This window comes from Electrona antarctica, assembly GCF_951216825.1.
Source record: "Electrona antarctica genome assembly, chromosome: 13".
In the NCBI taxonomy this organism is placed as follows: Eukaryota; Metazoa; Chordata; class Actinopteri; order Myctophiformes; family Myctophidae; genus Electrona; species Electrona antarctica.
The window spans coordinates 9,490,382-9,511,516 of NC_136794.1; the positions used below are offsets into that span (position 1 = coordinate 9,490,382).

Genomic DNA, 21,135 nt, shown 5'->3' on the forward strand with positions numbered 1-21,135 from the left:
TCGTTTTCAGTAAAGCAATGTCCTGCTGCCTCTTGCATTATGTGCTAATTCAAAACAGGTGGTACACAGGGCAGTTGAGTGATATCTAACGAGCACTTCCAAACTCCAGCACTTAGAAAAATAATCACCTGCAAGGACACAAAGTAGCTCATAACATGTCTACAGTGGATTTTTATGAAACAAACACTTTGAGGATAGAAAGAGAATAATTCAAGCTTTCCGTACAGCTGCAATGTTGGTGAGTTTGATGTTGTTTAATACAATTAGATATAGTAGGACTTTTCTGTTTGGATGAATGGGCTGCCATTGGAAGTTGCACCTAGGTAGCACCTTGCCATTAACTTATATGGTAAGATGTCTGCGGTCTGCATATGGAGAATATGACATAGTGTGTGTGTGTGTGTGTGTGTGTGTCGCGCCAGGTCACGGTGGTGGCTGGGGTTACTCGGCCCACTCGGTGGAGGCCATCCGCTTCTGTGCAGATGCAGACATCCTACTGGGTGGGCTGGGCCTGTTTGGAGGTCGAGGTGAATACACTGCCAAGATCAAGGTGAGCTGTCCTTCCTGACGTGTATCTTCAAAGGTCAAAACATACTTTCCGTACTAGTTATGAGTGACAGCCAGTTATTGTTGCCCCTGTAGCTGTTTGAGCTGGGCCCTGACGGAGGAGATCACGAGACGGATGGGGATCTGCTGGCGGAGACTGACGTGCTGGCCTATGACTGTGCTGCCAGGTACAGCATCATACAGTACAATATCAGCATCATACAGTACAATATAATTTCTCTCATTTCCTTGCTGTCTGGCAGAAAGTGTGGATCTTGTGTTTTTTTTTGTATGGCCTACTACCATCGTACAAGAATGTTGCACAAAAGTAGCCAATATAGCCGATCCACAAGCATTTCATTAGATCTGCTATTTTTAACAAGAGCTTGTGAAAAAATGACTACACTGGGTCCACTTTTTCATTTCTTGAAAAGTAACTGTTTTGGAGGTTTTTCACCTTGCAGCAACGCTTTCAAATCTGCAGGCTTTAACCTTTTCCCTCTGTTTTTTGTTGTTGTAAATATCTGCACACACACAAGAGGTTATGATGTAATGTTGATGTGATGTTTGACCATGCAGTCTATTCTGTTGTCTTAGGGAGAAATATGCCATGATGTTTGACGAGCCAGTCCTGTTGCAGCTGGGCTGGTGGTATGTGGCATGGGCCAGAGTGTCTGGTCCCAGCAGCGACTGTGGTTCCCATGGACAGGCTACCATCACTACTGATGACGGGTAACGCACTGGACATATTACTGTATAAACCAGTGGTTCCCAAACTTTTTCATGTTGAAAATATATGCCAAGGACCTCCATAAGAGAAGATTTTTGCGGCTCTTAGCAGTGATTTTCAACCATTTTCATTTCAATGGCCCCCGGTTTTAAAAAGGAAAGGAGAGGTCGCACAAACTCGTAGTCCCGATGCCAAAAAACTTCAAAATGTTTTTTGGCATTGGGACTATGAGTGCGACCTCTCCTTTCCCTTTTAAAATATATCTCCCGTGGTCAGCACCTCCCTCCTCTTGGTGTGCGCTCCTACCTCTTTGATTGCTTGAATGGCCCCCGGTTTGACCTAGCCTCGGTCCCAGGCTTACTTATCTGCGAAAAGAAAAGCCTCGTCACAACGTAAGGCAGAGAAGCTATCGGCAGATGTGTCCTCCAGAACATCCGTAGATGTATTTCCCCCGGATACGATATTTTCCCGACCAATCACAACACTTGTTTCATTCGCGGAGAATGTAAACTGATTTGTAAAGCATCAACGTCATTTCCTTGGGCGATACTTCCACTAAAATCCCGCAACTTCCGCCCAAACAAATGATAGCCTCTACAGCGTAGGTCTTGCCCAGGGTGGGTTTGACCTGAATTAGGCTACGGTCCCCTATTTAATGGCATTTTTGTCTCTGGGACCCCCAATTTATATTGTAAAATCAAAGTTAATTTAACTCTGAGAGTGTACAAATGGAAACGGATCTGTTTGGTTCCATTTTGTTTTTGTACACTCAAGAGTTACAGACCCATAAGGGTCCATTTGGTTCCTAATTATCATTTATCTGGGGACCCCCTGGAACTCTCTTAAGGACCCCTAGGGGTCCCCGGACCCCACTTTGGGAACCACTGGTATAAACCAATATGTTTTTTTGATCTTCTGGTTTTGATCTTCACATGTACAGTATTTAAATCGACTTGTTCAGGCTTGACTTGTTGTGTTATCTGTCCCCCGTTCTCAAGTGTGGTGTTCCAGTTCAAGAGCTCCAAGAAGTCAAACAACGGTACCGATGTTAATGCAGGTCAAATACCTCAGCTACTGTACAGGTATATACACACACACTGTACATATTGACACACACACTGTACGTTATCTCAGTTGTCTCATATTTAACCGCTTTCAACCTTTATACCACTTTTATGGCATATCATTCTAGGTGTGGTTAGAGTTGGTGTGGTTGCCTAGTCTCGCGTAGCCAGACAACTATTCCACAATCTCCGAATGCTATATAGAGTCTGGACCTATAGCCCCCATGAGCTGAGTAACAGAAGCTGCCATTTCCGTTCCCGGAAATATATTTTAAAATATCTTTAGAGCTTATTTTTTTTATTTCCTTTCCTGCTAAGCAACAAGCTATATATGCTTAGATGTTTTCTATTTATATTAGAACAAGTAAGACGCGTGAACGCGGGAAGCGAACGCAGCTGTTGTGGCAGTCTGACACACATACACATACACACAGAGCTTTTTTTTTCCTCTTAATTTTTATTTTATTTTATTTTTATTTATTATTCTCTAAAGGTTTTTTGTGCGTGCGTGCGATGCACGTGCGTGTGTGTGTACGTGCATGTGTGTGTTTTTGTGTGTGATACAGCTGCGCCCTCTGATGGCGGGCGGGTGGCGTTACAGCGTGACACACACAGACAGACATGATCTGCTGGGTCTCATAGTAAATGCTCACTGCGTTCGCAATAAATGTGCGCGACTGTAAAGACGAAATGGAAGTGGCGAGGAGGCTCCACTTCCGCTTTATAGTTTACTCATGACAGCTCTTCTGTTGCTCCAGACTGTATGATGAAGCGTTTGGAAATCGCGGAGGCAACAGTCTGGTAATGCGAGACTAGTGGTTGCCTAACAGGGCAAACACACTATGGTTTGAATGGTTTATTTCGATCTATTCAGTTTAGACAATTACAAAACATTTTTCATTTTTTTTAAACACGATCGAAAAGGAATAGGCAGAAGCTTAAAGCTTATGTATGCCTATCCTCCTTACATAAGAACGTAGTTCAGAAACAATAGTAAAACGTAGAACATGTACTGGGTCTACAAAACAATCAACATTTGGACAAAACATAAAAAACAAAGAATAACAACCACAACCGCGAGTAGGCTCCACTTCCGCTTTATAGTTTATCATGACGGCTCTTCCGTTGGCCCAGACTATATGATGGAGCGTTTGGAAATCACGGAGGCAACAGAGACTAGTGGTTGCCTAACAGGGCAAACACACTATAGTAATTGACCCGACTTTATCTGTAGACCAACCCCAAAAAAGTTTTAGTTTTATTATTCTGACCCTTGTCATCATCGTCATACATCATCAATCATACTGTACTTGGCAACCACACTTGCAATTTCCCAGAATTGCAGAATTCTCTAGTTGACCACATTTTGCTGGTTATCATTGATGTTCATTTATCACCAGGCTTCCATCAAATGACGGCAATGCATCTAAAGGGAAACAGCAGACTAGTGAACCGGTCCACATACTCAAGCGTTCGTTCGCTCGCACAGTCTCAGTGGTGAGTACCGGTCTTACAGTGATTACCCTCTGTCTGCCAAGGAGTGATTTTTGTAGCAGTGTTGTTTTTGGCAGCACATTTTGATTTTAGTTTTAGTCATGGTCTTTCATGGAGTTTTCATGGTTTTCATTTAGTTTTAGTCACATTTTAGTCACCTGGAATGTTTGTGTTTAGTCTAGTTTTAGTCGACTAAATACCATAAGATTTTAGTTGACTAAATCTACAGTTGATTTAGTCGAACAAAATGTATTTTGGCGGGCCTTGATGCCTTGATTGTAAAATTACTTATAGTGGATCTCTTGTCCACTAGTCCCTTCCTAACGTTTTAGTCTAGTTTTTATTTATTGACGAAATTGTCATTATATTTAGTTTTAGTCATCACCGCTTTAGTTTTCATCAGTGGAAAAAGGTAGTCGACAAACATTTTTCGTCTTAGTCTTAGTCGATGAAATCAACACTGTTTTGTTTTGGCCAAAAACGTTGAGAACCCCTGTTGTAGAGCATCATGACTCAGTCGCATTTATGTCTCTCTCCCACCCTCCCTCCGTGAATGAATATTACAGGAGTGTTTTGAGTCTCTGCTGAGTATCCTCCACTGGAGCTGGACCACCCTGGTCCTGGGGGTGGAGGAGCTGCGAGGCCTGAAGGGCTTCCAGTACACCGCCACCCTGCTGGACCTGGAGAGACTGCGCTTTGTGGGCACCTGCTGCCTCCGCCTGCTCAGGGTCTACATCTGTGAGATCTTCCCCATATCTGGTAAGGAAGGATACATAACGGTTACTTCTTCTTGGGGAGGGGGAAATATATATCTCTGCTGTCGGGAGGAAACCTCATAACTCCAAAATGTTCATTTTTCAGGAAATGAAAAATATCCATTTTTCAGGAAATTAAGAAAACCATTATGTTTTTTAAAACAAAGCAATACAGCCTTGTAGTTGGTGTTGTAACTTTATATATTGTCAATTACTTCCATGAGAGGGGGAGAGGTGGTGGAGTTAGTTGCTTTAGCAGACATTTTGAGGGTCCAATGGAGTTAAGAGGTTTTGTCCAAAAAGCACTTTTTACTACTTTACATTGGTTCAATATTTTCGAAACAACACACAGACGTAAAGGGTGTTCAATAGCACTGATTTATGCCAAAAAAATCTAAAACCTCAAAAATGGAGTTATGAGGTTTCCTCCCGACAGCAACGTCCCATCTGCAGCTCTCCCATGAAAAAATAAATAAAATGTGAGATAACATATACAGGAGGGAAAAAAAAGCTCTTGTTCGAGCGTTTCCCAGATATAATCACACATCATCTAACACTGCTTTGATATACAAAATATATTTGTAAGTATCTCCCCCAGCTCACTCCAGACTATAATCTAACATAGTCTAAATCTCTTGTCACTCTTTATCTCTTTCGTTCGCCGTCTTTTTTTATCTATCTCATTTTGGTGTCCATGCAGCCAGCACCAAGGCTGTGGTGGAGGAGTCCAGTAAGCTGGCGGAGTGCGTGGGCAAGACGCGCAGCCTGCTGAAGAAGGTCCTGTCCGAGGGCATGGACAACTGCCTGACCAAGCTGGACAACGACCCCGAGGGCTACCTGTCGCAGCCCCTCACCCTGCTGGAGGCTGTGCTGCAGGAGTGCCACAACACCTTCACCGCCTGCTTCCACTCCTTCTACCCCACGCCGGCCCTGCAGTGGGCCTGCCTCTGTGACCTGCTCAACTGCCTGGACCAGGTCAGACAACATTGTGTAGCTTACTATTGCTCCGCTTGCGGCTTGAATGGCCCTCCTATAAAGGCCTCACCCGTGGGTTTGTTGGGGCTTCTTCCTCAACGGAAGACACAAGCTGGGGCGCCAACCGCCAACCCATCTCACCAGATGGCTAACGATTACACACCTTATAGCAGTCGTTTAATGGCATTTCTATCTCTGGGACCCCCGATTTATATTGTAAAATCAATGTTAACTCTAACCGGTCCATTTGGTTCCATTTGGACACTGAGTTACAGACCCACAAGGGTCCATTTGGTTCCTAACTATCATTTAGCTGGGGACCCCCTGGAATTCCCTCAAGGTCTTGTACAGTAGTACAACATAGGAATGCTGGACCTATACATATACATTTTTTTACAATATGAATTGGAAGATTTGCGGCATATTCTAAAATAGCAGATCTACAAGCTCGTACCACGCTACGAGCTTGTAGATCTGCTATTTTTCATTAGCTAAAGTATAACATGACCAAAAGGTGTTCCCGCCCCAAAATGGGTTAATCTCCCTAGCTCTACAGATGGACTAATTCTCTCCCCCCCCCCCCCCCCCCACCCCCCATATACTGCAGGACATCGCCGAGGCCAACTTCCGCACCTCCAGCAGCCGCCTGCTGGCGGCGGTGATGTCGGCCCTGTGCAACACCTCGGTCAAGCTGACCTCCATCCTGCCCATCGCCTATGACGGCGAGGTGCTGCTGCGCTCGCTGGTCAAGCAGGTGAGCACGGAAAACGACTCAGCCCTCGCTCACCGCTTCCCCCTGCTGGTGGCCCACATGGAGAAGCTCAGCCACGTGAGTGCATGGGCACGTTCGCTCGCGCGTACGCACTCACAGACACAGACACACACACGCACACACACACTCCTCATCGGGTAATGTTGGTGCTGCACAATTAATCGAAAAGAGATTGAGATCTAGATTCAGACACCTATGCAATCTCATTTCTAAATGTGAGCAAGAGTCGTGCAGCACTAGTTGGCTGTCCAATTCATTTTAGTTACTCTTGTGTTTTTGCTACAAGAACTTTACAACTTAAGACTTAAGAGAGGTTTAAGTCAAGCACTTGGATGTTGTCTGTTTAAAGCCACAGTAGGTGGCTCCAGGTGCCACATTTTGAATGTAGTAATGTTCAGCAACTACAGACTAAAGACAATGAATATTTTGTGTGAAAATTGAGATTCACATTTGAGCAAGAATCATGCAGCACTATCGCGTTTTCTCACAAAATGCAAAGTCTAAGGAGTCTTAAGTGCAAAGCCCAGGAAAGATGGTGGTGTTAAACGTGTCTTTATGCCCTGTCAGAGATATTTTATGCAAAGGGGGAGGGGGGTTATTTATAATGGCTGTTCCTGAACAAGTGCATTCTCTGAATAATCATGTTGAGTTGTGGTTTGGTTGTAACAGCTTGTCAACAACTGAGATTTACACCTTTTTTCCCACTCCCCCTTTGCCACGACGCCTTCCCAGACGGAGGAGAACCTGATGGGGATGACCAGTTTCCGGGAGGTTCTGGAGAAGATGCTGGTGATCGTGGTGCTTCCGGTGAGGAAGAGCCTGAGGAAAGAGGTGGAGCTCTTCTCTCCACACCTGGTCTCCAACACCTGCGGTCTGCTGGCCTCCATCGTCTCTGAGCTCACTGCCTCTGCTCTGGGATCTGAGGTTGGTCTATTTTTTTTTGATCAAACTAACTGTGCACACACCAGGGTGTCATCATCGCCATGTTGGCTTGTGGTGGACATTTTTGTCCACGTTTCATTTTTGCCACGGACATTACAAAATGAGTGGACAAAAATCTTACCAGAAACACATGAATAGATAGCCCTGAATTACCATAACAGGTCTGTAACTCTGAGAGTGTTCAAATGGAACCAAATGGACCCTTACGGGTCCATTTGGTTCCATTTGAACGCTCTAAGAGTTAAGGGCGTCTTTGCAAATACAACATTTGAGAACCACTAGTACTAGTTGGACTCCTAACGTGCCATAGAGTCACAATAAATAATTGTCGTACTTATTCTGAAGAAAACCTGGAGACTTGACATTCAGTAAGTGGGTGTAATGATCAAAATGAGAACATCATAATGGTGTGTAAAACAGGAAATCTAAATTTTGCCCCCACGGACAAGACCAAGACTTGGCCACAGACATTTTTGTTTGTGTACGGACATGTTGGTGACCCCTGGCACGCACACACACACACACACACACACACACACACACACACACACACACACACACACACACACACACACACACACTGCATGTGGGATCGAACTATGTTTTATATAAAAATCTATATTGTATGCACTATGCATTCCCAACTCATTCGAGGACAACAAAAGTCTCTTTCGTTTTCCATACATGTATGTGCTTGCCGTGGTTGGTGCTGATTAATGCGCTCTCTTGCGAGATCAAATGAATTATTCATACAAATGTTATTATATAGCCTGATTTGAATGAAGCTGTAATGGTTTATAATACAAGCCCCGACTTGTCTGGAGAACGGAGACGTATCGCTCCAAGTATGTGTTGTGATGGAAGTTGGAACCGTTTTTACCTCGACTTGAAACAGGAAATTCAATTTATTTGTATTTATTTTGTAGCACAGTATAGTACAGTACAGTGCTACAATGTACAGTACAGTACTATGAAGTACTGTACAGCACAGTACAGTACTGTAACGTACTACGAAGAACAGTGCAGTACTACGAAGTACAGTACACTACCAACAGCATCACTCATTTCAGACTGGTCTGATTTTTGAAATAAAAAAAGTTACTGTGTGCATGTGTCTGCGTTGTGACGTCTGTGTTTACAGCCAGGCATCCGATTTATCCTTCGTCGCATGACGATGTCCCGTTGCGTCAGCAAAGCATTGAGGACGTGTAGATCGGTGCGCATTCACATAGATCGGCTAGTCGTACGATGCAGTATTAAACTGCATAATCTGATCTCGTCAGATCAGCTGACGTATGAGGTTACATGTGCCCAGAGTCTCGCGAGAACTCGCATGGCAGATTGTTTTTTATTTTAATTCGAACACACGCAAAACTACCATCATATCTAATGTGCTCTCTGCCATACCTTTTGTCCTAGACCTAGACATTACATTGTAATCACCCACCACCCCCATACCCAATCACATTCATTTCTATTCTTGGATCAGCCACGATCACAATTGAATCAGCCCCTACCCCCGTTGCTGTGCCAATCAAATTAGAGTGTTGGTGCAGAGGTCTGTGTCGGAGAATGAGACCACTGATGATGAGACTGTCTGCCATTTAGAAAGCATCCATTTTCCTCCGTCTTCTCCCCTCCTCTCCCACCAAAACAACAAACAAATAAATGCACACACGCACCCTCCAGCGGCTGCATTGTTCATCAGCCTTTGCCGAGGGACAAGTCATGCTTTGGAGCTGGCACTAATCCTCATTGTTGCCAAATGTAGATAACAGAAAGATGGAGCACCGGTTTTGTTTTTCTGGGATGCTGCTGAGTCACGGGGGGGTGGGGTGGTTACGTCAAAGTCTAGGCAAAAGTGTTGTGTTGCTGTCTGTCTCCCCCTCTGTCCCCTGATCGGTGATCACTCCCGTCACCTTCCCTTCACCCACGAATTACTGCAATATGAACTCTCGACTCCCGTTGCCACGGTAACCGCTGTAGGCTAGGTGCCTTGACGACAGCCTTGGCCACAACTGTGTTTTTGTGCCACTCCTGTCTGTGTTGTCAGGGAAACAACTCTTCTGCTCTAAAGCACCTGCGTATTGTCTCTGCTCTCTGTGGCCAGCGACGTCATAAATAGAGATCATAATGGCAAACACTGACCACACATCGTGTATTATTTTAAGTTAAAATTCACACTGCAGATATTCTTTCCATATTGCCTTTCTACGGTCAAATTGAGAAAACTCTGTCCCTTCCTCTGTCTGCATGCCTTTCTCTCCTCCTTGGGTTGGCCAGTCGGTCTGAAATGGCACATGATCATTGAACATTTTCATAGACAGGGTCTGATTAAACTGTTCATTAGCATTTTTGCCATGTCTGTGGTGTTGGGTTGTGCGATCTGTAGTCATGCTGTGACCCATAGCCCAGACTGATGGCTATGTATGTGGTGGTTTTACTCATAGACGTATAAAGGTAGACGCCTCTTCCGGCTCTGGGGAGTGTGTGTTCTCGAGAGGGGGCAAAGCTTTCCCGAGATTCGTTGCGAAGCATGAGCGGAAGCTTCCGCGTCCGTCACAGAGCGGATTTTCGGGTCTTGACAAGTCCCGGAAAAGATGCGCTGTGATTGGCCAGTAGTCACTTGAGTGGCAGCGTCTTGTAGCGTGCCTTCCACACTTCCATCGCACTTCCGCCCCAGAGTGTAAATTGCTCCCCCCTCCCGTCGACACACATGGTTCCAACGAACTGCAGCGGCCAATGAGGCATCTATTTTTTGGTCTATCTATGGTTTTCCTGGTTGTTGGTTAGGTATCAGCAGGGAAACAAGCTCTCTGGGCTCTCGGGAATTAGGAAGAAAAAGTCAATAGCAATTATGTCATTCTTTGGTGAAGCAAACCTGACCAAAATCCTGTGCTACTCAACCTGTGGCCCGTGGGCCGCATGTGGCCCCTGCTTAATGTAACTGTGGCCCGTCATAGTCATGCCAATAAAAACATAATAATTCATTTTCATTGTTTTGAACAAAAGTGGAGGTATTGTATGGTTTGTTCCAAGAGAAATTGATATGGCCTGATGTCAGCTGAGAATTAACCATTTCACCTGTGATAATCTGTTCATTATATGTTCTCATTTTGTTTGTTTATTGAGGTTTGGCCTTATAGATGGAAATGTGGCTTTTTACTCTCTGTTTCCTTATTTTTTAGACTAGTCGTGTAGTCTTTTACAAAATATATGTATAGCTTGCGGCCCTTGGATTTTTGGATTTTTTGCTGAGTGGCCCCTGAGCAATCCTAAATTGAGTAGCTCTGTCTATGCCAAAGATCTTTGGACTCTTCAAGTAGCACTAATGCATGCTTGTCAACACAATGACATGCCCCTGCAGTGAACTAATGGAAGGTTGGATGTTTATCTTTGAACATGACTGCATAATTCTCTCTCGTGTGAAAATGTGTCTGGCATGTTGCAGTGCTCTCTGTGTGATCTTGGCATCTATATTTACAATTGGCTTAATTACTAGCCCACGAAAAGGGCTGGACTTGGGGTGTTATCTCTTGGTGTTATTTAGAGATGATGATCTCTAAATGTTATTTAGAGATGGACATCTAGAGATGGACATCTCTAAATGTTATTTAGAGATGGACATCTAGAGATGGACATCTCTAAATGTTATTTAGAGATGGACATCTCTAAATGTTATTTAGAGATGGACATCTAGAGATGGACATCTCTAAATGTTATTTAGAGATGGACATCTAGAGATGGACATCTCTAAATGTTATTTAGAGATGGACATCTAGAGATGAACATCTAGAGATGGACATCTAGAGATGAACATCTAGAGATGGACATCTATAAATGTTATTTAGAGATGGACATCTAGAGATGAACATCTAGAGATGGACATCTAGAGATGGACATCTATAAATGTTATTTAGAGATGGACATCTAGAGATGAACATTTAGAGATGGACATCTCTAAATAACATTTAGAGATGGACATCTAGAGATGTCCATCTCTAAATAACATTTAGAGATAACACCCCAAGATACCATTTTTTTCAGACCAAGTAAGTACAAGTACTTAATTCTTTAGTACTCGCCGATACACGTACCAATACGAGTATTTTTTGTTTTTGTTGAGTAAGCACTTATTTTACTCCCATTTTGCTCCAATTTCATTGTCATGCCTTGTACTTGTAACGATACTGTTACCACAATAATAATAGCTGAAACGATTTTGAGAAAATATCTAATTCCAAAATGTTCTCTTTATTTTGCTTATTAGCAATACAACGTTTTGTTCTATTCAGACACAAGGAAACATTTATTAGCTGACTTTCTTTCATTATGCTTGAGGCAAAAAATATATATATTCTTTTATAATGAATAATTTGTTTTCGCCCACCGAATATAAACATACCGGTAGATGCAGATGGATCTACACTTGTCAATTGTCATTTATGCTTGTAGATCGTCTGATTTGGCGATTTGCTGCAGTGGTCGGACTTGGTCCTGTTACTGTCATTCAGCCTAGTGTGAATGTTTTGGTACTCGGGTCAGAGTGTCTGGTCCGGTTCCGAGTACGAGTACTTGAGGGTGGTATCGGTAGTCTCTAGTGATATTCTCTGTCTCCGATATGTTGCAGCTATGCTATGGCTCGCTGGCCACCTGTCCAATTCCCGCCACATTTAGCTGGAGAATCGATCATACCTCGATTTGCGCTGTATACTTTTGCGCTGCACTGCTGCTCAAGTTGAACGCCGCGGATGTTTTTTAGCAAGGTGAAATGCAAACAAAAAATAAGATGCAAGTTGGAACGTCATCTGTGTGGAGCATGAGCATGTTCATGGACATATATCTGCGGGGCCATATCTTCTACTTCTCCCAAACACACGTTCGTTCCGAGTTACTGGGAGTATATGACGCAGTTTGTATTATCTTGAAAGCAGCCTGCTATGTCCTGTGGCAGCAGGACGGAGTGTGTGTCGCTCAGTGCTCCTTCTAAACTTCCCAAATAATACTCAGCGGTGAGCCAAATATGCTATGGTTTATTGACAATGGTTTGGTTGGTTGCTTGTGTTCAAATGTTTTAAATATTCCACATTGCTGTCTTCCCTCTGAATTCGCTCCTATCTTTTTATTAACCACGCTCCCCGCTACATTCAAAACCGGGCTGCTCGGGCTACACCTATGATCTGGCCAATAAAACATAACTACCACTGGGGGGGGGGCGTGTGTGCGTGCGTGCGCATGCTCAATCGTCTCCTCATCCTTGCTCGTAGTCGTACAACTAAAAACGTACAGTTGGGGGGAGCCCCACAGATGCATGACCAATAAAGGTGGCTGCCTGGGGTAACCTCATCATGCATGACATCGGCATTGGCCAATTGACTTTGGCAGCAGTGTTTTATGGATGAGATCCACTGCATTTGGAAGAACTTTTCTATCTAGAACATGGCTTCTAATTCGAAGTCAATGGATGTACTGTAATGACAATTCATTGTTTCCCCCCCTGGGTTTCAGCAACATGTTTCCAGTTGTCCCTCAGTCTCCACATAATGTGCTTGATGTGTTGTGTGTGTCACCTATAACAGTGGTTTTCAAGCTTTTTCATATCAAGGCCCATTATTTATTTGTCGATTTAGCCACGGACCACCATTTGATGACATTTAGCCTCTCAGACATCATCAGACGTGGATATCCTCAAATTGTGTAGACTGTAGACTCCTTGAAAAGTAACAGTAATGTAGATGTTTAACAAAAATTGAACTCTTGCAATCAGCAATTCTCAGCACCTGAGCTGTATTGTTTTGGAGCTCTTTAAGAGCAAGTTCTGTGTCTGTGAAACTCATATAGCACTGACGAAGGTCCTAGGACCGAAACGTTTGCTTTTTAATTGCACTTTGAGCACGAGCACTTTGAGCATGTTAAAATAAAGAAAAAAGTCTCAGTTTAAGGAGTTTTACTTCTATTTTCTATACGGTGAGAGCGTAAAATGAAACCAAATGGACCCGTAGCGGTCCATTTGGTTTCATTGTACGCTCTCAAGAGGTTCATTTGGTTACCAACTCTCCATCATTTAGCTAAGGCAGGGGTTCTCAACGTTTTTGGCCGGGGACACCCGGAAATGCTTTGGCAATATCTCGGGACCCCCGCCCCGCCCCCTCCCGACCCCCAATATAAATTGACTGCTACCATTTTGGGCGGGAACCCCTTTTGGTGTTTTAAGCATTATGTTATAATTTAGCTATTGAAAAATAGCAGATCTACAAGCTCATAGCGCGCCACCGAGTGGCGCGCTACGAGCTTGTAGGTCTGCTATTTTTGAAAAATCGTGAAAATAAAAATAAATCTTTTTTTTTTATTTTGAAAATAATTTGGGGACCCCCCAAAATAATTTGGCGACCCCCCGAGGGGTCGCGACCCACGGGTTGAGAACCCCTGAGCTAAGGGACCACCTGGAACTCCCTCTTTGGGAACCACTGATCTAATAAGCCTGCTTTGTTGTCCCTCTCCAGGTGGATGGGCTGAACTCGCTCCACTCGGTGAAGGCCACTCCCAACCGCTTCACTAAGACCAGCCAGGGCCGGAGCTGGAACACGGGCAACGGCTCCCCGGACGCCATCTGTATGACGGTGGACAAGCCCGGTGTGGTGCTGGTGGGCTTCTGCGTCTACGGAGGGGGCGGCATTCACGAGTATGAACTGGAGGTGCTCGCCGATGATGTAAGAGACAACTGCACCTCTTTGTGCTGTGCCATTCATTTACATTGTATTGTTTATTGTTTTCTGCTTTTTTTTTATCTAAATTTTTATCCCACGATTTTGCAACCCATTTTTTCACCCAGTGTCGGTTATCTAATGTAATCCTGGGCGCTACACTTCCTCTGCCAACCTGGGGGGGCAGCGGACTGACCTCATGCTTACTAATATGCATGAGGAGTCCAAGCTGCTTCTTTTCACCTGACAGGGGAGAGTTTCCCCGGTCGGACGTCGCATGTGGAAGGAAAACGCACCCGGCTGGCCAGGGGAGGTAGTTTAGAGACCAGGATTACGGCATGATTTTTGTGAGGGTACCTATACCTTAGGGGACACAGGGCGAACATGCAAACTCCACACAGAAAGGCCCTTTCGCCAACCCCACCTCGGGTATGGGCACTGATGATGCGGAGGGGTGAACCCAAGACCTTCTAGCTGTGAGGCGACAGCACTACCTGACTGTGCCACCGTGCCCCCTACTTTTTTTTTTACCAGTGTTGACCGTTTTGGTATAACACCATGTTATTCTTCTGTGTTCTTTCTCACTTTTTTTAATTTCATTTCTGTTATCTCCATTAGGCCCAGACGGAGCATCCAGGAGACTCGGCCCACACCCATAGATGGACGTCTCTGGAGCTGGTGAAAGGAACCTACAGCACCGATGACTCCCCTAGTGACATTGCTGAGATCCGCCTAGACAAAGCCGTGCCACTCAAGGTACACAGGAGGACATTGCGTGACATACCCTATAACCCACATAATACCCAGTTGACATTTAACAATGGCTTTTCACAAGGAACTAAAAGGTCATGAAATAACAACAGAGCTGATAATAATGTAATTGGTTTATCATAGATTATGGTGGTTCTGATGAACACGTTTACTTTGTCGCAGGAGGGTGTAAAGTATGCTGTCCGTTTGCGTAACTACGGCAGTCGCACGGCCAATGGAGACGGTGGGATGACCACGGTTCAGTGCTCTGACGGTGTCGCGTTCACGTTCAGCACCTGCAGCCTGAGTAGCAATGGAACAAACCAGACCAGGGGTCAGGTCCCTCAGATCCTCTACTACAGGTACACACACAGGTAACAGGTCAGGTCGCCCCAATTCCATCTCGCCCCAGATTTCTTTCGCCGACCTCACGCCGACAGCTCGGTGCGGCGGTTCTTGTATTCTTTATTTTGTTTTACTGAGAATAAGGTTAGAAATAAGTTTAGGGTTAGGCATAGTTTTACTGGGGTTAAGTTTAGGAATAGGGTTAGGTTTAGGCATCGTTTTACTGAGGTTGAGGTTAGGAATAAGGTTAGGTTTAACCATTTAAGCATAATTTACTAAATTACTTTAGGAATACCAGGCAGGAACGCTGTTCCGCCGGCTGTACGCCGGGGCGAGTTGGTAAAGGGGCGAGCAGTCTCGTATTCCGCGCACACACACACACACACACACACACACACACACACACACACACACACACACACACACACACACACACACACACACACACTGTATGTATTCTACCATGTCTTTTTCTGACTGTCCTGTGCCCTATTGGCTGTAGGAGTGAGTATGACGGTGATCTACAATCCCAGCTGCTAAGCAAGGCCAATGAGGAGGATAAGAACTGCAGCCGGGCTCTGTCGGTGGTCAGTGCTGTGGTCAGAGCCGCCAAGGACCTTCTGCACAGAGCTTTCGCTGTCGATGGTGAGAACATGATGACAACATGCTCGTCCTTATCCTCTAGTCCAGGGGTTCTCAACCCGTGGGTCGCGACCCCTCGGGGGGTCGCCACATTATTTTAGGGGGTCCCCAAATTATTTTCAAAAAAAAAAAAAAAAAAGATTTTTTTTAAAATTTCATTTTCACGATTTTTCAAAAATAGCAGACCTACAACCTCGTAGCGCGCCACTCGGTGGCGCGCTATGAGCTTGTAGATCTGCTATTTTTCAATAGCTAAATTATAACGATGCTTAAAACACCAAAAGGGGTTCCCGCCCAAAATGGTTTAAGGTTATTGTAGCAGTCAATTTATATTGGGGGTCGGGAGGGGGCGGGGCGGGGGTCCCGAGACGTTGCCAAAGCATTTCCGGGGGTCCCCGGCCAAAAACGTTGAGAAACCCTGCTCTAGTCTATACAATGAAGCCACTTTGGTTGAATCGGCTTGGTTTATTTATTTTTTGTTAAAATGTCCTTCATTTTATTCAGCCGAAGACATTCCAGAGCTACTGAGCTCCTCCAGCCTGTTCTCCATGCTGCTGCCCCTTATCCTGGCATACATCGGCCCTGTGGCTGCCTCCGTACCCAAGGTAAGAACGGAAACTTTGTTCATCTATTGTCATGGTAGTATGAATTGTGGTACTTTTGATGTAATATAGTGGTTTAAATCTACTGTGCCGTCCTCTCTCTCCTTCAGGCTGCTGTTGAGGTCTTTGGCCTAGTCCAAGAGCTACTACCTGCTGTCTCTGCCCTCAACCAGAAGTATGCCCCACCCACCTTTAATCCCAACCAATCAACAGATAGCACTACAGGGAACCAGCCTGAGCAGGGCCTATCAGCTTGTACGACCTCTAGCCATTACTCTGTGATTGAGAGTGACCACCCGTACAAGCAAGCTGGAGTGACTCAGTACAGAGTACGTTTATACCTAACCTCACCATAACATATTTTAGCAGGAAGTGTACTTCAAAAGAAGTCACAATTTTTTTTCCCGGCTGTGGACGAAATTGTTTTAGACTTGAGTACGTCCAAGTTTCAATGGCTGACTTGATATTCTTCACCTAAATTGACTCGACTGTCACGGAAACACTGATTAACTGGCGTTTCCATTTGCTCTATTTCCCTTCCAGGTATCCTTCCCAGAATGTGTCCGTTGGACCACCATAGAGTTTGACTCTCAGTGTGGCACGGCCCAGCCTGAGGATGTCCTGCGCCTGCTCATCCCCTGCCGCACATTCCACCTGGCCAGCCAAGGGGGCAAGCCTCTGGCCAATGACACCATCAACACCTGGACAGAGCTGAAGAAGTTCTCTGGTGCCACTGGCTGGCCCACCACTGTCCTGGTGCTACCAGGTACGAAAGGCCCTGCTTTTTGTAGCAGTTTGGATTTGTAGGGCTCCCGCTGCTTGATGTGACTTAATCCACTTAACCCATTTAGGCCTGACGTCGAAATTAAATAAATGTTCTACCTCTTCCTGGTGGGGGCTCCTCACTGGCAGGATACATCACAACAGCAGTGATAACACAGAAATGTGTGGGGTAGGAATATGCATAACGGCTAAATTGGACAGAAAAATGGGATCAAAAAATAATTGGCTACTCAAAATTAAATAAAATAAAATGAATAATAATAAAAATGAAAGGCAATTGACATTTCTTGTTGTACATACTGAAATGTTGTGTTCTTGTATATAATGGACGTTTCCTAAGACACCTGGCCAAGCTGGCTCTCTTTGGTCTACCCATGACTATCTGTCACTGTCACTCGATCTGATCCGGTCGTTGAGATGGACAGACGTGTTTCGTCTCGCTCCTGCGCCAAGTCACAGAATGTTGACAAAAAAGCGCATTTTCTCGCTCATTTTCTTTTCATACTCCTGTGGATTATGGATTTCTACTCCAATTCACCCTGGTTCTACCATCACGTGGATATGAGGAGAATTGATTACGAGAACAACACCAGCGTAAACAACGAAGAACACAGCACGTTCTATCTCCTCGGCAACAACAACAATGGATCGACCGGTAAACATCTCGGACACGGCGCGGCTGGAATCCACGCACTGTTAACCTGCAATCCGGCCAAAAGAAACAAACCCCTACTTGGCAAGATCGACAGACGCCTGTTCTGTTGTATATTCTTGTTAATGGCAGGAGACATCCAACCCAATCCTGGTCCTGTAATCACTAGACTTCAGGCGAAGAAACAAACTTGCCTGATGATCACGGACGCAAGGACAACAAAGGAGACGGTCGCGGCCACACAGCCAACTCAAGATACGGGCACGGAGCCGCCTTGGGGATCCATCGCAAGGACAACGCATGAGACGGTCACGGCCACACAGCCAACTCAAGATACGGGCACGGAGCCGCCTTGGGGATCCATCGCAAGGACAACGCATGAGACGGTCACGGCCACACAGCCAACTCAAGGTACGGGCACGGAGCCGTCTTGGGGACCCAACGCAGATCTTACATCGGCGGCAGTCGAGGCAAAAGACACGGACAACACCACCATCTACAGGCGTGAAGAGTCTCCACATCCAACCAAGGGGGACAACGAGGCTGGAGACGGACACCGTGATACTTTACCTGCTATTTCTGCTGTTTCTCCGGTCGACACCATGGCTCAATCGGCCCCACCAGAGCCCTCGGGACCCCATCCCCCACTCCCGCCACCCCACGACGACCCCCACGCACCCCCCACCCTCCCCCCACGGCAACCCGCGGCTTCTACAGACAACAATGGCCGTCCGCTCCCCTATTTCGCCATGGAGGAGATAAGCACCATAGTCAGAGCCAACGGACTCCATATCTTTCACCTGAATGTCAACAGCCTTGGACCCAAAATGGCTGAAATCAGGCATATGTTTCAATGCGGTAAGGCGAACATCATTAGCTTCTCTGAAACCAAACTTGATGAGTCAACCAAAGACCCAGAAGTTGAAATAGAGAACTATTCTTTGATCAGAAACGACAGAAACAGGCATGGTGGTGGCGTGTGTATGTATATTCACAAAGACACTGAATATGTTACTCGTACTGACTTACAGCATGATGAAATTGAAACTGTGTGGGTTGAATTAATTTTCAAAAAAGCTAAATCAGTATTAGTGGGCACCGTCTACAGACCGCCTGACCAACATGGGTTCTATGATATACTTGAGGGGTGCTTAGCTGAGGAGGAATGTGTAGAGAAAATCCTGATTGGCGACTACAATACAGACATGCAACGAAAGGAAGCACCTGTGTTTAAGTCATTCAGTAAGTTCTGTGATCTACATAGTGTCAGTCAGCTAATTACCCAACCCACTAGAGTGTGTGATTCTACTCAAACTGTCATTGATCTCATTCTGTCCTCGGACAAATCCAGAATCTCCAAGAAAGGGGTTATTGTATGTGGGCTTAGTGATCATTTTATGATATTCTGTACCCGCAAAATACAAAAACTTAAGACCGGCTGCCACAAAACAGTCATATCAAGGGACCTCAAAACCTACTCTAGTGAGGTCTTTAACCAAGTATTGGAGAGTCTGGATTGGTCCGATGAGCTTAAATGCACACATGTCGAAGAAGCTTGGCTTGGCTTCAAAACCAAATTTACATCAGTACTGAACAACATGGCTCCTTTGAGAACCACCAGGGGCAAAACCCGCTCGGAACCATGGATGAATCCGGACATACTGGCTGCAATGAAAGCCAGAGACAAAAAATGCTCTGAAGTTCTAAAATGCAAGTCAAAGCTAGCCAAGCGCTTCGACAGTGTTCGCCAAGCTCGTTTGAACAACCTAAATACACAACGAATCAAACTACGAAACAGTGTAACTGCCATGACCAAATCAGCTAAAAGTAACTTCATTAATGATAAAGCTGAGGAAAACAAAAACAATCCTCATGAGCTCTGGAAGATACTAAACAATCAACTAAGCTATGGTCAGAAACTAAAAACCAGATTTTCGAACATAAACATCAAATCTGACAACACTCTCATCACTGACAACCTTGATGTGGCCAACTACTTGAATATCTTCTTTACAAACATATCAACAACTCTGGTTAACAAACTGCCCTCCCACTCTGGGCTCTTTGGTGTAGAGCACATTACAACCTTCTACAAAAACCTAGGTGTTTGTAAAGACGATTTTAAACTAGTTATGGTAACAACTGATGAGGTAATTAAGAAACTGAGTGCCCTCCAACCCCACAAGGCCACAGGCCATGACAACATTCCCTCCAAATTTCTCAGAGACTCAGCCATCTCTATAGCTCCAATCATCACCCACATAGTAAACCTCTCCATCAAACAGGGACAGGTCCCCCAAGATTTCAAACTGGCCAAAGTAACCCCCTTGCACAAGAAAGGGAGTAAATTAGACCCCGGCAACTACCGCCCTATTTCTATTCTTAGTTCCATCTCGAAAGTGATGGAAAAAATAGTCTATGAACAGGTTGAAAAGTATCTTGCCACTAATAAATTATTGTACGAGTTCCAATCTGGCTTCAGAACATCCCACTCCACTGACACATGCCTCCTCTATTTGAGCGACCACATCAAACAAGAGGTGGACGCTGGCAAATACTGCGGCATGGTCATGCTGGACCTCCAAAAGGCTTTTGACACCGTGAACCACTCCATACTGGTTAACAAGCTAAAAGCAATTGGTTTCGATAGCACATCAGTGAGCTGGATGCAATCCTACCTGGAGGGGAGAGAGCAGATGGTGGAAGTGAACGGAACACTGTCCCCCCCCTCCCAGTGAGCTGTGGCGTTCCACAAGGAAGCATACTAGGGCCTCTACTGTTCCTAATATATGTAAACGACATGACTTCAGCCTGTGACTGCAACTTGTTCCTGTTCGCAGATGACTCAGCACTGCTGGTCTCGGACAGGGACAAACTGCAGGTTGAAAATGCCCTCAGCTCTGAACTCGGTAGAATCTGCACCTGGCTCGCTGATAACAAACTATCTTTACACCTGGGAAAAACTGAATCCATTCTCTTTGGCTCTATTAGTAATCTCAGCAAGGCAAATGGCTTCTTGGTTAGAGTGGGTGACAATGTTATCACACGTAAAGATGAAATTACCTACCTAGGTTCCATCCTGGAGGCTAATCTTTCCGGTGATAAAATGGCCACCAACGTAATCAAAAAAGTCAACCATAGAACAAGATTCCTCTACAGGATCTCCTCACTGGTCAACAAAAACACCTTGAAGACCTTAACAGGAGCCCTTGTACAGGGTTTCTTTGACTATGCATGCACCTCCTGGTACCACAGCACCTCAAAGGCCCTTAAAACCAGGCTCCAGACTTCCCAAAACAAACTGGTCAGGCTCCTACTTGATCTAGCCCCCCGAACCCACCTCACCCCTGCCCACTTCGACAGGCTGGAATGGCTTAGG

At 45.1% G+C, this 21,135-nt stretch overlaps 1 protein-coding gene across 19 annotated transcripts in view; it reads left to right on the forward strand.

The window, feature by feature from the left end:
- The window catches only part of mycbp2 (MYC binding protein 2), a 104,672-nt gene that overhangs the window by 45,529 nt on the left and 38,008 nt on the right, over nucleotides 1–21,135 (forward strand). For 12 of the 19 annotated variants that reach the window (XM_079518776.1, XM_079518789.1, XM_079518788.1 and 9 more), the window contains 16 exons: nucleotides 423–550; nucleotides 643–734; nucleotides 1,144–1,278; nucleotides 2,275–2,358; nucleotides 3,741–3,837; nucleotides 4,401–4,593; nucleotides 5,290–5,564; nucleotides 6,172–6,393; nucleotides 7,069–7,260; nucleotides 13,782–13,988; nucleotides 14,601–14,738; nucleotides 14,916–15,106; nucleotides 15,580–15,722; nucleotides 16,224–16,324; nucleotides 16,432–16,650; nucleotides 16,865–17,087. In XM_079518776.1, the coding sequence (XP_079374902.1) occupies nucleotides 423–550; nucleotides 643–734; nucleotides 1,144–1,278; nucleotides 2,275–2,358; nucleotides 3,741–3,837; nucleotides 4,401–4,593; nucleotides 5,290–5,564; nucleotides 6,172–6,393; nucleotides 7,069–7,260; nucleotides 13,782–13,988; nucleotides 14,601–14,738; nucleotides 14,916–15,106; nucleotides 15,580–15,722; nucleotides 16,224–16,324; nucleotides 16,432–16,650; nucleotides 16,865–17,087 (2,640 nt within the window). The remainder of the gene's footprint in view (nucleotides 1–422; nucleotides 551–642; nucleotides 735–1,143; nucleotides 1,279–2,274; nucleotides 2,359–3,740; nucleotides 3,838–4,400; nucleotides 4,594–5,289; nucleotides 5,565–6,171; nucleotides 6,394–7,068; nucleotides 7,261–13,781; nucleotides 13,989–14,600; nucleotides 14,739–14,915; nucleotides 15,107–15,579; nucleotides 15,723–16,223; nucleotides 16,325–16,431; nucleotides 16,651–16,864; nucleotides 17,088–21,135) is intronic. The other 7 variants (XM_079518790.1, XM_079518778.1, XM_079518786.1 and 4 more) reach the window with 2 other exon arrangements.